Source organism: Poeciliopsis prolifica, unplaced genomic scaffold (assembly GCF_027474105.1).
Source record: "Poeciliopsis prolifica strain line A6 unplaced genomic scaffold, Auburn_PproV2 SCAFFOLD015, whole genome shotgun sequence".
Classification (NCBI taxonomy): domain Eukaryota; kingdom Metazoa; phylum Chordata; class Actinopteri; order Cyprinodontiformes; family Poeciliidae; genus Poeciliopsis; species Poeciliopsis prolifica.
Genome location: NW_026562390.1, coordinates 4,925,641 through 4,940,034, shown reverse-complemented (window position 1 = coordinate 4,940,034; position 14,394 = coordinate 4,925,641). Strand labels below are relative to the sequence as shown.

Here is a 14,394-nt window from a genome sequence, read left to right as displayed (position 1 = left end):
GGAACAAAAAGAGGGAGAGGGAAGACATGCAATTTTAATGACCAGTTCATGTTGGTTTTTTTTTCCTCTTTTCGTTTCTCTGACACAAAAACGTGATAAAAGCAGCCTGACATTGTTTCCATGCCGACACAACATATGATATTCAACGCATGACCAAGACACTTCAGATAAATACTGTATTCTGTCACCTCATGTGTGTTGTGCACCTATTTCATGCATTTTCTCCCCTCTCTCCATCTGTTCTCAGGAAGGAGGTGTCACAGTCAGAGTCGCGGACGACGTGAGAGTATTTGGAGGCATTCCTTGTCTTTGGCGCCCTTTTCCTTTTGTACCTCACTTATGCAATGTGCAGCAACAGCTCGTGTGCAAGATGCGTCTCGCAGAGAAAGAAAAGACGCGGAGCGGCTTGAGTAGAAGGATGCTTTACAGACAGAAAGGAGAGAGCTCTGCAGCAGGATCCCCACGGTGCTGCTGAACATAAAACTGCGTGACTGGTCTCCGCAAGCAGAAGGGAGGAGAGAGGAGAGAAGGGAGGAAGGCAGAGAAGAAAGCAGGGGGAGGGGAGGCAGCTCAGTTCAGTGCGGTGCTGTAGCTGAGTGGATGAGGCAGCAGCATCAGCACCACTAGCTGTAGCATCCTCTCCTTTTGTGGAGGCTGGGGCGGGGGGGTAGGGGGAGCTGTCTTGTAGCTGCTGCAGGACCAACATTCTCTGCATACGCAGAAACGTATCCGGTCACCTCGTCACACGCACCCATGCCGTGGCGGCCAGAGGCAAGGAGGTGGTGGTAAGTGACGGGGTAAGCTCGGGGGACAGGAGGAAACAGGGACGGCTGGAGGGATCCCAAACGTGAGGAGGGCTGGAGCGACGGTGACTGGAGCAGAAGCAGCAGCAGAAGCAGCAGCAGTAGCAGCGGCACCATGGCGCAAGCTGCCAAGCAGCTCCGCAAGACCAAGGACCTCGCAGAGGCCGCCGCCCAGGAGCAGCGGGAGAAGGAGGAGGAGAAGATCAAAAAGAGGAATCGATCCAGAGACCGCAGACGCAAGGTACGGAAGCTCCATCTCAGGAGGCTGGGCAGGTGGTGCTTGCATCCTTGTCTCCATCATACCTTTCATTTCCCCCCTCGCAAGCTCTGTCACACTGCAAACATTGTGCATGATTGGCTGGAACGCAGTTACACAAGTATAATTGCACAGATGGATTTGTAGGCTCAGCGTGTGTATCTGTGTGTGTGTGTATGTATGTGTGTAACCAGTCAAGCATTGATGCTCTGGTGCAGGTTTTGTCAGCGCCGACAGATATTTAGCCATCGGGGGAAATGTCTCTTAATACCAGTAGGGATGTGACTAATACCTGCTGTTTGCAGAATAACACACTATGCCATTCATTTCTTTTACCTGAGAACCCTTGCAGTGGGTGCAGCTTTTTCATGTTAATGAGATTCAGTATTTGAAATGTATGTGCACATATTGTTTCCTTGCGTAAAACCCTAAACAAGCTCTACTCTCTCAAAAAGCTCTGCCATAGTTAGATTTGCTGTCTTCCCCCATATTGCATCTTTTTTTTTCTCACTGGGAGAAAATGGAGGGGGAAGATGGAGGTACAGTCTAATAATAGATGCCGTTTTAATGCTTTTGTGCATCTTTTTGGGCTGCAGGTGTTATTTGAAGAAAAAATATAGCAAATGTTGATAAAGTAATGTCTAAACCTTTTGTTGCAAACTTGATACATGGAATAATATCAGATAAGTGTGAGGCTTTCAGTCACCTTCACATTCCATGCCTCCTCCTCACGCTCCTCTCACTGAGCCACTAAGTGCAGATTTGACTGAGGTTGTGCTTCCTTGCTATTGTGTTCGGGTGATTTATAATTATATGTTTGAGAAAAATTGGCTGTTTGTGGCTCAGTCAGAATCCCTTTTCTGATTGGAGAGAGACACACGACTTCATTGTGGTTTTAGGTGCAGTATGTACAACATAGTGTTACCATTAAAGAATGTCTTTGTGTTTGTTCGAATGCATTTGGGAGTGAGAGCATGCTTTCATAGGATGACAAAATTGCACCAATGAGTTGAATATCAATCATTTAATGGAAACTGTGGAGTATGCAGGTGTTTGCAGAGAAGAAAGCTGCTGCACTCGGGGACTACAGACTTCTTCTTATTTACTGGCTCTCAGTGTAAAACAGACCATTTGTTCTGAATGCCAAATGGTGAGGATGCACTGCCATTATGTAAAAAAGTGAGAAACTTAACTTGTCAAGCTGACCAGAAAACTAAAACATTGTTTTAGTACAACATAATTATAACACAATGTCTGTCATTTTAATAAAAAAAAATAAAAATAAAAAAATAACTATGATCAGGTGTTTCAGTTTAAAGTACTGATTTTACCAGATGCTACATGCTCAGTCTGCAGAGCACAGAAAGGACACAAACAAAAAAAGAATCTCTGAAACATGGATTAGTATTCTGAGACATTGCAGATGCTTGAGCACAAGCTTTGGATTGCTGAGAATGGATTTGTGTGGTTTTTGTACATGCATTTATCCCAACCAAACAGACAATGGTTTCTCTTTTATCACAAAGCATCTATTCTTATTGGCTTATTTTGTATTCTCTGACCAAAAGTAGACTTTGTACTTGAATTGTTGGAATCCAGTTGAAGGTCTGGAGGCAGTGTTTGGTGTTGCTGTAGCAGCAAAAAAAATGAAAGTTTCATGATTCTGCTCAGCTTAGCGAGATAACTTTTCTCAGCAAATTGATTGTTTTAAAAGAAAGGAGCATGCTAAGAACACAACTGAAACTGTGTTTCTCATCAAAAGTCGATGCTGCACATGATGTTGTTTTAACCTTGGCAGTTTATTGCCTTCATGATAAAAGTTTCTTTGGCAGTGAGCCATATTCCAGAGTTTGCATGATCAGCAATATATTGATGAGCTAAAAGTGTCCAATAACTTATCTCTAGGAAGAACCTACTAAATGAAATTGATCTAACGCTTCTCCTTAGAAAATTAGCCTCCTATGTGGTTGTATCTGAATGCATTATATAATTGTCTTAGACACAACATATCTATCCAAATCTGACTCTGATAGTTAGATTTGGACAGAGCTATTTATCAGTTGATCTGATTTTGCTATTTATGTATATTTGTCTAATAGAGACATACCCTATAGCACCTGCATTTGCATCTGTGACTGCAATGAAAGAGGATTCTTTAAAGTGCTCATTGAATACAAATTCATGCCACTCTGAAAATGTTTTATTACATAAGCAAATAAGAGAATCTTGAATCATTTCATATTGACTTCTCAATATTGTGAAACCTTGTGTTCACTAATCAGACACAAGTACCTTTGTAGTCCTCTGTAGGACAGAGAGGGTTTCCCATTTGTTTAAAGTGTTTTGCTGGGTTTCATAAGCTCAAGGCATATGCAATACAGCCATAATGGAATGTCCAGGACTAAAATGCAGCTCTGCCTGTCCTCCCTAAGCAAAACTAGTCTCAGCAACCAGGCCTTCTCACTGTTTTTTCTTAACATGAACCAGTCTTCCTTCTCTCTGAAATATTCGCTACTTGCCCTGAAGTGCAAAGTCAAAGAGATAGAGGGGAGAAGAGGCACGTGCAAGCCTTAAAGATATTAATTAGCTCCAGTCTACGTAAATTAAACTCAGAAGCATGGGATCTCTCTTCCTTACTTGTCCCCCTTTAACTAATCTTTCTGTCACTGCCCTGAACTGATGAGCCCTGATACAGCAGCAGGAAAAGTTCTGCTGGCTCAGGTAAATGCTATGCAGATGCAGAACAGTTTGCAGTCATTTGTTTCTTTGTCTCCACATCTTTAAAAATAAAAGTGTATACCACTAATGTTTGCTAATCTCGGTCTACTCTAACCGAGATTTATGTTTTGTGTAGAATTGTCAGCTTTTGATATTTGTGAAAGATGTCTGACTAAAGATTTAAACTGATGTGATTAAATAACTTTATATGCAATACATGTTGTTGTGGTTTTAGACATGGAAACTTTCAGACCAGGGAGAAGTAAAAAGTGATGTAGCAAAGGATATGGATGAGCAGAAACATGAGTTTTTTTGTTTTTTGTTATTTATTTTAATTAAACTGTACAACCATACAATGCATTTGATATAACTTATTGAAGATGGCCAGTGGAATAATTATTACTATTGCAGTGATACTGGGAAAGGAGCAATGGACTTGAATGACAGGTCGGAAAACAACCCCTCACCATGATAATACAATCATTATGATTGGTAACATTTATTAGTTTGAAAGAACTTAGGCTTCTCCACACACGTATCTTGTTCTTGTGACCACACAGTTAAATCTTTGCCTTGTCTGGTCAAAACAGTTTCTTCAGAAGGCGGGTAAATTAATTTTGGTGGACGGACTTATTCCTTTTTAGACACCTTTGTCCACTGCAATGTGAAACTAATGTACAAACAGATTCCAGCTATTTCCAGGTTTTTCTGATCCCAGCAAATTTCTCTCTTTTCAGAGTGACAGTTTGGATCAGAGGCCTAAAAGTTACATCAAATTTGGTGTCCCACCAAAACAACGGTTTCAAATACACATCAAAATTGATTGTGGAGTAGATAAATCTGCCTATTAGAGTGGCCATTGCAAGACTCCCATCTACACCTTGCTGAAAATGTGTGATCTCTGATTAAAATCATTTCCGAAACCAGTCAATTTAAATGAGCACTACCAATTCTAGCAGCAAGAAGGGGTTAAATATCCAACTGGAATTAGTTCACAAGCTACAAAAAGCATGTGGTTGAGGGACAACTTGGTACCAATACTTGTTTGTTGCACAGTAGATCTGTCCCTTGTTATTTCTGATTGTCAGAAAAAGTATTTTCAATATTCTTATATTGTAAATAAATTCCACCTTCAAAATAGCTTTAAATCAAGGATTGTTGTCAGCAGAAGTCTGATGCATTCCAGTAATACATTATTTTATCAATGGAGTTCATAAAAATGATCAAGATATCATTACTCATGATGTTACTCTGAAGCATTAACTTACTAGGAAGATCAAGCTTTCACTGCCATGAAGCTCCTTAGGCCTATGCATTTATTTGTTTGTTTTTATTTGCTTCAGGCTTGCACTTACATATAAGTGCCAGATCCAAATGGATCGAGGATTTCATAATGGACATTGCATGCTCTCTTTGTTGCCTCTTTTCAGATAACTTTACATGTGCACATATGATATCTTATTCAAATTGCCAAAATTCTGTCTGATATGTTCTTGTACAACATAGATGGCATTATCATTGACATTTTGGAGAAACTACATTAAAATAAGCAAAGATTGCTCTTATAAAACAAGACAGAATTTTGAAAATCAAATTTTTCTTCATTAAACTCTAAAGATGAGAAGGAAATTATAACAAAATTGCTATAATGGAGCTTCTACAGTTCTCTACATACAAGGTGAAATTGTCCATAAATGGTGTAGATTATTCTATACTTTTTTCAGATCTTACTGAAACTATATTTTTTTAAGGCAAGGTAGATTGAGGAGTAAGTTTCTACATTCCTTTTTGAAACAAAATGTTAAAGTTGTTTCCTTTGAAAAAGTCTCCAACAAAGTGATAGAGCATTATTATTATTGGCTCCTTGTGGCCTAACATTTTTTAAATATATTGCTTAATTTAGAGAGATGTAGTCAGAGAGGGGATCTATACTACATACTACAAAGAGGATTGTTATTGTAGATTATTTGGACATTTAAAATGAAATTGTTCTCAGTATCCACTACAAGCTCTCTTATTATGAAAACAGTTTATAACAAGATTTGGCTTCAAAATAGCCACAACTTGTTCATAACAACCATTACAATGCTTACTGTGTACAGTTTTGAAGCTAGATTAAGGAGAGAATAAAAAAGAAAGTTTGTATAGTTGTATAGATATTTAGATGTTTAATATCAAAAGGCAAGCAGGTGAGGAAAAAAAAATCATCCACACAGACTCATAGAAGTTTGACATATTTTTGCACAGCAGTGTACATAGGTGGCACTTCTAGAGATTGTGTTTTTCCTCTCTTTAGAGGAGAGGAAATGTATATGAGCCAAGGTCGAGCAGAGCAGACAGCACTCATCTCCAACCCAAAGCTGCCAGAGGCTATATTTACCTGGCTGCCTACGATTACACTGTATCTGAGAGCAGAGCTTTCTATCTGTCTACACACCGCTACAGTGTGCTAGCTAAGCTCCTGCTCATATACTTTATCTGATGTTTCCTCGGATCTTTGGCTGGCGAAACAACATGGATGATTCCAGAATACAAGCACAATGGAGGATAGTCATCAAACTTCTGTGAAGTTTTATCTAGAACACTGACACTTTGTGATCTGCAGATCAAAACCATTGCATAAAAAGTATGTCTGGTCGGACATCTTTTATCTGTGGAAGTCATTTTGTTCTGTTAATGCTAGTCTTAGTAGACATTTTTCATTTATATGCCTACAGTACTACACTGTAAAATGTTGAAGATTTGTATCTTTCCTGCCAGCATTTTCCATAAACACTATCGCTGTTTGCAAGTGATGGAGTGTAGCTCTAGCCTGGTGGGATGGGATAAGAAAAGGATGGGCGACTTTCAGCAAAGTCTTTTGTAATATTTCGGTAATTCAAAGTGACAGATGTTCCTGTAGTTGAAGCAGTGGATCAGCGAGTGTCTTGTTGGTGCAACATTGTACTTTTGACAAATTACTGGTAAGACACAAATTGTTGTTGGGATATGAGTTGGAGCTTCTTACACTGAGTCCTGGAATTCTGCATATTCTGAGCAGGATATGTGAGAGATCTTCTGGAATGTGTCAAAAAAGATGTGCACTCTATTAATGCTAGATGGCACAACAACTTTTCACTGGGAAGTTGTGCCCACAGTGAGATTGTGATGTTTATTAAACTTAATATTGAGTCCTGGATGCAGTGTGGAAGAACCTAGTAGCAGTACAACATGTGGCCTACACTGTGGATCAGTGACAACTTATTGTTTTTAAACAATGATCATTAACCGTGATCCATGTTCACAATCCCGAACATGTATTTTTCTCTAATCCTTCCACATGTGGAAATACTCACATTAGTGATCTGTTTGACCCATCTGAGCTTATTAGCAAAATCCCTAACATTTTTTTTTTTGAGATTAGAGGAAAAGTGAAAGTGAGTGATGTGGACTGACACAGTGCCACACACAGTCTAATATATAGACAAAGAATGTACACACGCACATGCACTTAGAGCTGTAACACGGCCTTATGTAATGGAATTAGAGCTCCTGAAGGTCTGCAAGGATCATGTGGCTTACAGGAGCCAACTAATGCACAGAAGCAGCCTCTCCCAGGCACACCCCGACTCCATCATTTTCCTCCGCCGCTGGCCTGAACCCATTTTATAGTGCATGCAATGTCTAATGGATGTAGTGGTTGCATGTTCAAAAATCCCATCAATGAAATCATGAGGTTGTGCATAGAGTACATTGAATAGTATATTATTGCATGTTTGAGTTTATTTTGTGAAATTGATCTCTGGTTGCTAACAAAACAAAATTTGACAAAGACTGACTTATTAAATTATAGGAAGTATGAGTTAAATGATCACTATTCAGTAAATCAAATTTTTGTCAGTTATTTTATAAGACTATTTATTGACTGATATATTTTTCAAGCTAATCTTTGGCCCTCAATGGACAATTGAATATATTTCATTGAAAACACAATGAATCCACAAACCACAATCTAAAGTTTTAAATTGAAATCAGTGGAAGCTAAATTTCTCTTACTATTTTCTAGTTGGTAAATCAGTTAATTATAAAACCATTTAGGGGTCAAATAATTGGTAGCATAAAATGTGACAGATAGTACGATATTTACTTTTTAAATGAAATATTTACAGTTTCAGTAAATATTTGTAAACATTTTTTTCCATGCTAATTTTTTTCTTTACAAAAATATTATGACTCTTAAATTTGACAGATTTTGCAAAACCCCTCGAGGTTTCTCCCTAGTTTCTACTTCTTCAAACATACGTCTATGTAACTGCTGTAGCTGATGTGATTTTTGTATCTTTGCACAGTGGAAGGGGGTGTTATGTGTCAGAGGAAAGATGGAAAGCTGTCTCCGTTTTCTGGCTTCCGTCTGTCAGCATAACCAACGTTCAGTTATGAACAACTTTTTCAAAATTGCATCCAGACAAAAATAAAAATCACAGAAAAGAAAAGAAAACATTGATAAAAGGCAGCACATTTGTAAATTGTTGTGATTTTAATGATTGGGCCGACCAAAAAGGTCTAAATAATATTATATAATTATCTGACCTTCATTCAAGCTTTTCTCTCAGTGAAAGCAGCTGAGTTAATGGAAACACCAGGGTACTGACTCAACGCGGAAAAAAGAACAACTTTTAAAGAATTTACTGAGGATGAAAATGAACAAAATGCCGTGTTTGCTTGCTGTATCGCTGCGTTCCACTGAACACAGAGGCATCGAGCTGGAAAATCCACACTGCACTTGTATAAATACTTTATTGCTAAATTAACTTTACACTCAAGATGGAAGACAGAAAACTACAACTCTTTGTTCCCTTCGTTCCATCAGCTATGTGTCTGTTTCTCCGATGCAGCTGTTTTACATCTAGCCGCATTCTTCCATTTTAATCTGATCATTTACCACTCTCTCCGTTTCCAACACTCTGTTTGCATCGTCCATCGTCCTTCATTAACTGCTCTCTTGATTGCCTTTTTATACTGCAAGTGTAAAGTGGTCAAATCTTATGCTCCAGTTTTTGCTAACTCAAAGGGGCTTCATTGAATGAAAAGATTAATGACAACGTAAAACATTTATAGTGTTTCAAATGTGCAAAAGACTTGCAGGGACATGAACAGAACAACTGAATAAGTTATTTTCTGTGCACTTGACAGTCATTTGAAAAGAATAAATCAATTTAAAGGTCTGTTGAAAGAATCTATGAAAAGTGGAATCGAGCATGCATTTTCTTTATTGGTTTTACAAACAGAAACAGATATATTTTTGTTTATTCATAATTAACAGAATCAATATTCCAATATTTTCAACTCAGGAAAGTTGAAAATATAGGAACATTTATTCCTGCTAACATGAATGGATGCTCCTGTTAGGAGGAACATTTATTTGGGTTTTTGTGCTCCATAGTTTTGACCTATCATTAATAATTTGCCTTTGTTGCTCACAGCCAGATGATTTCTCATCAGCATAATTAGCCTTAGCTGTCGCTCTATGATTCACTGGATGAATCAGCCACAGCAGAACAGCCGGTTTAAGAAATCACTGAGAAAAAGTATGGTGAAACAGATGAATGAATATCTGACCAAACCACAGAGAATCACAATTCATCATCATTTGCTTTGCCTCGCTTGTGCTATGAATGCACTTCACCAAATTTTCTCCAAAGTTCTAAAAACCGTTTTGTCGTGTAGGCTCCTTGTGACTTGCACAAGCTAAAACTGCTGTTCATGGCCTGATTGTAATGAAGCAGCAAGTCTGAGTCAGCTTTTTTGAGGTCATATGACTGACTGACAGGGTGACAGGGTGTGTCCTGCTGGCTCTGCACCAGTACTCCCAAAGGGAAGATGACCAAGGTGAGAGAAAAAGCATACAAAGACTTACATATGCATGTAGCATAGATTAAATCAACACAATAATCTTCGATTTGAATTATGACCTACTCACCTTCATTGAAAGTCAGAAACACAGCTCAGGGAAGCACGCAAAAAGACAAAAATAATTGATTACATAGCAATTTACATGTTTTTCTTTGTTTTTTGGGTTGTTTTTTTTGTAAAAATAGAAAAAATGACTCAACTAAAAAATTCTGTTTCTGAGTTCGTAGAAATGTTTGAAGTAATATACTCATGAAGGATGAATGTTACTCTTAGGTTCTTATATTTAGGACACAAGCATCAGCAATTACCGGTTTAATCATTCTGGTATTCTTGCATGATGGGAAAAAAATCCATTCATTTGGTCAATCTTCTTTGTTTTGCGCAAACTACTATTTCCAGTAGACAGCTGCACCCTTTTCTGGTCACGTGTTCAGCGCACAACTCAGAGAACAGGCATCAGCAACGGGTGAAGGATGATTGATGGCGTTCTGAATGAAGTGCAGCTTTCTGTAAATGCAGTGTGTCAGCTTGTCTTGCCCATATTTTTAGCTTTCCCTTGTGCATAAGATTTATTATAGCCTGAGCTTTGAAAATAGCTCAATATCTTCCCATTGTGACACTGTGTGACTGCTACCCTACTTTTCACTGTTCACAATGAGTGTGGGGAATAGTTGATACTGCATTTCAGTGAACTTATTTAACCTTAAATTAAATGTGGAATGTTTTAAATGACTTACAATTGTGTAAATGTGATTGACTGGAGAATATCCAATTTTAATTTTTTTCATTCTTCCTTTAATGATTCCTGTAAGAAAAAAACCCAAAACAAATTCATATATTGTCATCATCAAGCCAATCAAGCTTAAATCCATCTGGTTTCAGTTTCCTACTGGGCAATCAAGGCATTCCTAATTTTATTAGCACATATCTGTTCCTATTCCCATTAAGCTGACAGGCTGTAGTTGCAGAACATATTGGACCTTGCACATCAGGCCTGACCCTGCTGTCTGGAACTGGCTGCATTGATGAAGGGCTCTCTGTTGGCTAAAATGACCCTTTTTTGTGAGCTGGGATGCTGAGTCATGAGGAAATGTTTCTGTTGACTGATTTATGGAGCAGTGAGAGTCTTGTGAAGTCACACTATCAGTTTCAGCATATTTCTTTCTTATTGTCATGGATGAAAAACCTTTCTATGAGTTTATGTAACCAACATAACTGCATTGTTTAATAACCAGGAATGCAAGCAATTGACTTTATATATGTGTCTTAAGATTACATTTGTGGTAAATCGCCCCTTTACTTATAAACTGAGTTGAAACTAAATTGACTCGTGTAATTAGCTACTTTAATTGCACATCTCAAATGTTTGTGATAAAAAAATCGGTGTGATCGAGGCTAATGTCCAGACCATTAACAAATGCAGCTTTGCATTATATTCTGTAAAGTAACTGCTGTGTCATTGCTATTTTTAGCAGATACAGGGTTCCTCACAGTCATGGTGCTACTTGCAGCCGCACAGCTGAAGGTAGTCATGTCCTCCTCTTAGCTTGTCCTCCACTGTCTCTTGTGACTTTTTTCCTCCTTGATCCTCCATCAGCCCCCCTACCTGTACACCTATCAGTCTCTCAGAATGATACGAACTGGTGTGGATCTCCACCCACTGGGAGATTAGCGATGACCTGCTGTCATTTACAGACATGCACAGCGGGGAGGCCTTGTGTTCATTTGCTCAACCTTAAGTGTAGGTCCTCATGGGTACTGTAAGCATGTCGCCACAAACAATGGTGTTTCCTACAAGCAGAATTGATTTCCTGTCACTTAGCCGGAAACAATTTTTTTAGCTTGGTTAACATTTTAGGAGCATTTGTTGAGGTTTCTTTCAGTTTTTACAACTATGGTGCTCGATTTGCTAAGAGTCCATTGTTGCTTTAAAGACTTTGTCACATGCTATTTTATATTTTCTCTTTTTAAGTTTATCTCAATACTTTGTAGTATTTGTGATGACAATAAAGAGATCATGCAAACTATGGATGTGAATTTGTAACTGCATACAATCAGAGACTTACATACACAGAACTTGCTATAAAAATTTAAAAGAGTTCTTCAAAAGTCCTGTACAAAGTCCAGGCTGAGGCCTCTACTTGTGTCTTTTGGAGTTTCTCACAGAGCATATCAGATTGAATTGTATTAAATGCACTGAAGAAATCAAATAACACAATTCTCACAATGCTGCTTGCTTGGACCAGTTGACAGTTGGTTTGTTGAAGCAAGTGTTTGATGGCATCATCAACTTTAGAGCCACACCGATAAGCAAACTGCCGGGTGTCTTGATATGTGATTATCTGCTTACTTGGGTGGGGCAGCAAGATTCTGTCCAGGACCTTCATAACGTGGAAATGTCAAGTAGAAGACAGAACATCTTCAATCTTTTCTTGGGTCAACTAAGGTTGAAGCGTTGTTACAGAATCCCACAGAGCTTCTCTGCACAGGCCTTCAGGACTCTGGGTTGACCCCATCTGGACCTGCAGCCTTGTTCTGATTCATTTTCTCCAGCTGCCTCTTCATCTGACTTCTAGAGTCATGGGAGATGGGAGGCAAAGAGCTCAGCAGTATCTCCTGATCAGGTTTAAGACACATTTGAAGAAACTGAGGAGATCATGGCCAAGGTAGATAAAACATCTCAATCTGGAGAGACTCACACAGAGAAGAACATAGCAGTTAAAAGATCTTTTTTTTTAATTGTAAAGATAAATTAATACCTCTAATTTACTTATATTTTACTATTACATTTTCAAATAAGAAATGAGAAAAAAAACTCATATTTTGCAGAAAAGTAGTGAATAAATACCTATTTCATGGAGTGTTGACCTGTTGAGGGATTCTACTGTTGTCAACTGCTAGTACCAGGATAAATGGAAATGCTAATGGAAGACCTTAACAATGTTGCTAACCACTGCTGTCTCAAATGCTTTTAGGAGATATTACAAATATGTTACAGTTGATTTGAGTTGCTTTGAACCATTCTGTTTTGGAGGATTTGTCTCTGTTGTGTGCCCAACATTCTGCTAATGCTAAGCTGACATGCAGGCTTGTATTTGTTGGAGTCTACATCCTGCAGTGAGGAGCATATGTCAGCTTCTGTTGGCGTAGAAGTCAAAGATGATGTCGCATGAAAGTGATGAAAGTGTGTTTATGCAAACATGTCTGCAGCAAGTATGTGGTCCAAAATCATGATCATGCAGGCTCATGGTTATCAATATTTTTACCCTTCAAGCCCACTCGCATTCACATGTGTAAGACAGTGTCACACTAAATAAAAGTTTTACATTTTAGAAACTATAAGCATGGCGAGCCATAATACCGACAGAAGTAGTTTTGTTAAAAACATTTATGTTTTTGAATGGTTGTACTTGTATGATCTTATTTCAATAAAATATGAACACATTTCAAGTCTATACATGCGTCTTTTCCCTCATACTGGTAAATGCTGAATAGATTTGTTCAGTTATAGTAGTTGGTATGCACTGGAGCCTTATTGCAGCTTTAAATCTCAGATGATGTGGTGGTTAATCTGTCAACGCTGCGATGGGACAACAGCACCTGCTGAGCACATCAATCAGACATTTCTACTTGTGGACACACACACTCAAACAGCAGGACAAAGCCACAATTTCTCATGATATCTACCATGTAACAGAGGCTTCGTGTGACTGAGTGATGCCTTGATGTTGTTAAATTGTCTTTCCTGGTAAGGAGGTTAATTCATCTGCAGAGGCTTTTTTTTCACTTAGCTGTAAACAAAAGTTGTTTTTGTTGCCATACTGACAATAAATTGTGAAGTTTTTCTGCTGAATAGTTGGCATTTCTTAAAATCTGAAACATTTTTCAATGCAATAAAAAAAGATAAGAACACAAGATGACTCACAAAATACATCAAAAACAAGTCTGACACTTCTAAAATATCCCTTTGTTTGATATGTTGAAGGCCAAATCCAATGACACTGAACTCATAAATCAGAGACAGAATAATATGATCACTGAAACCCAAAGTGGGAGCACAGACTGAGCTGTGATAAAGAGCTGTATGAAGCAATTTTTTCTGTCTCGATTGCAAAAAATTATCCAGAGACAGCTATTCACAGAGAAATGAACAAGTTGATGGACTACAGATGCGTTGCTCTAAATGCTGAGGTTATAGCTTCGAACTTTCAAATTTTACCAGCTGGGACTGAGTCATGTTTTAACTGCCATAGCAGGACATTAAGATCTGTGTAAATTTACCTCCTGGCGTTTCTGTCAGGACACCACTGACCTTGGCTCAGATTCTTTACTGCGTCTCCTCAAGCCGGTGGAGCTGTTGTGTTGTTTTTGACCATGACCCCCTGACATCTCCCTGTCAGCGCAAAGCGAGTCAAGAAGCGAACCTCTCTGTGGGGATTCATCACTCTGGGAAATCCATCTTTGCTGTTACACACAGAGAAGGATACTTCAGCGTATTCCTCCTGTTCTATTGCTTTTTTATTTACCTTATTTCTAAAAGCAAGTGCAATTTATAGCACTTTTATTAATACTTCAGTCTTCCTCTTTCACCAAAACTTACAATATTTTTTGCACTCACCAGATTCTGAAGATGTGTTTGCAATGTATAAATGGGATTGAGCAGGAAAACGTGCCAGAATGAACAGGAATGTTCAAGCAAAAAATCTACTAGTCATGTTTTGATTT

General features: G+C 38.4%; 1 protein-coding gene across 2 annotated transcripts in view; it reads left to right on the top strand.

Moving 5' to 3' along the window:
* Nucleotides 1-342: 342 nt before the first annotated feature.
* The window catches only part of ank1b (ankyrin 1, erythrocytic b), a 67,518-nt gene continuing 53,466 nt past the window's right edge, over nt 343-14,394 (top strand). For both annotated transcript variants that reach the window (XM_055040100.1, XM_055040099.1), the window contains exon 1: nt 343-1,044. In XM_055040100.1, coding sequence (XP_054896075.1) covers nt 919-1,044 — 126 coding nt within the window. In that variant the 5' untranslated portion in view covers nt 343-918. The remainder of the gene's footprint in view (nt 1,045-14,394) is intronic.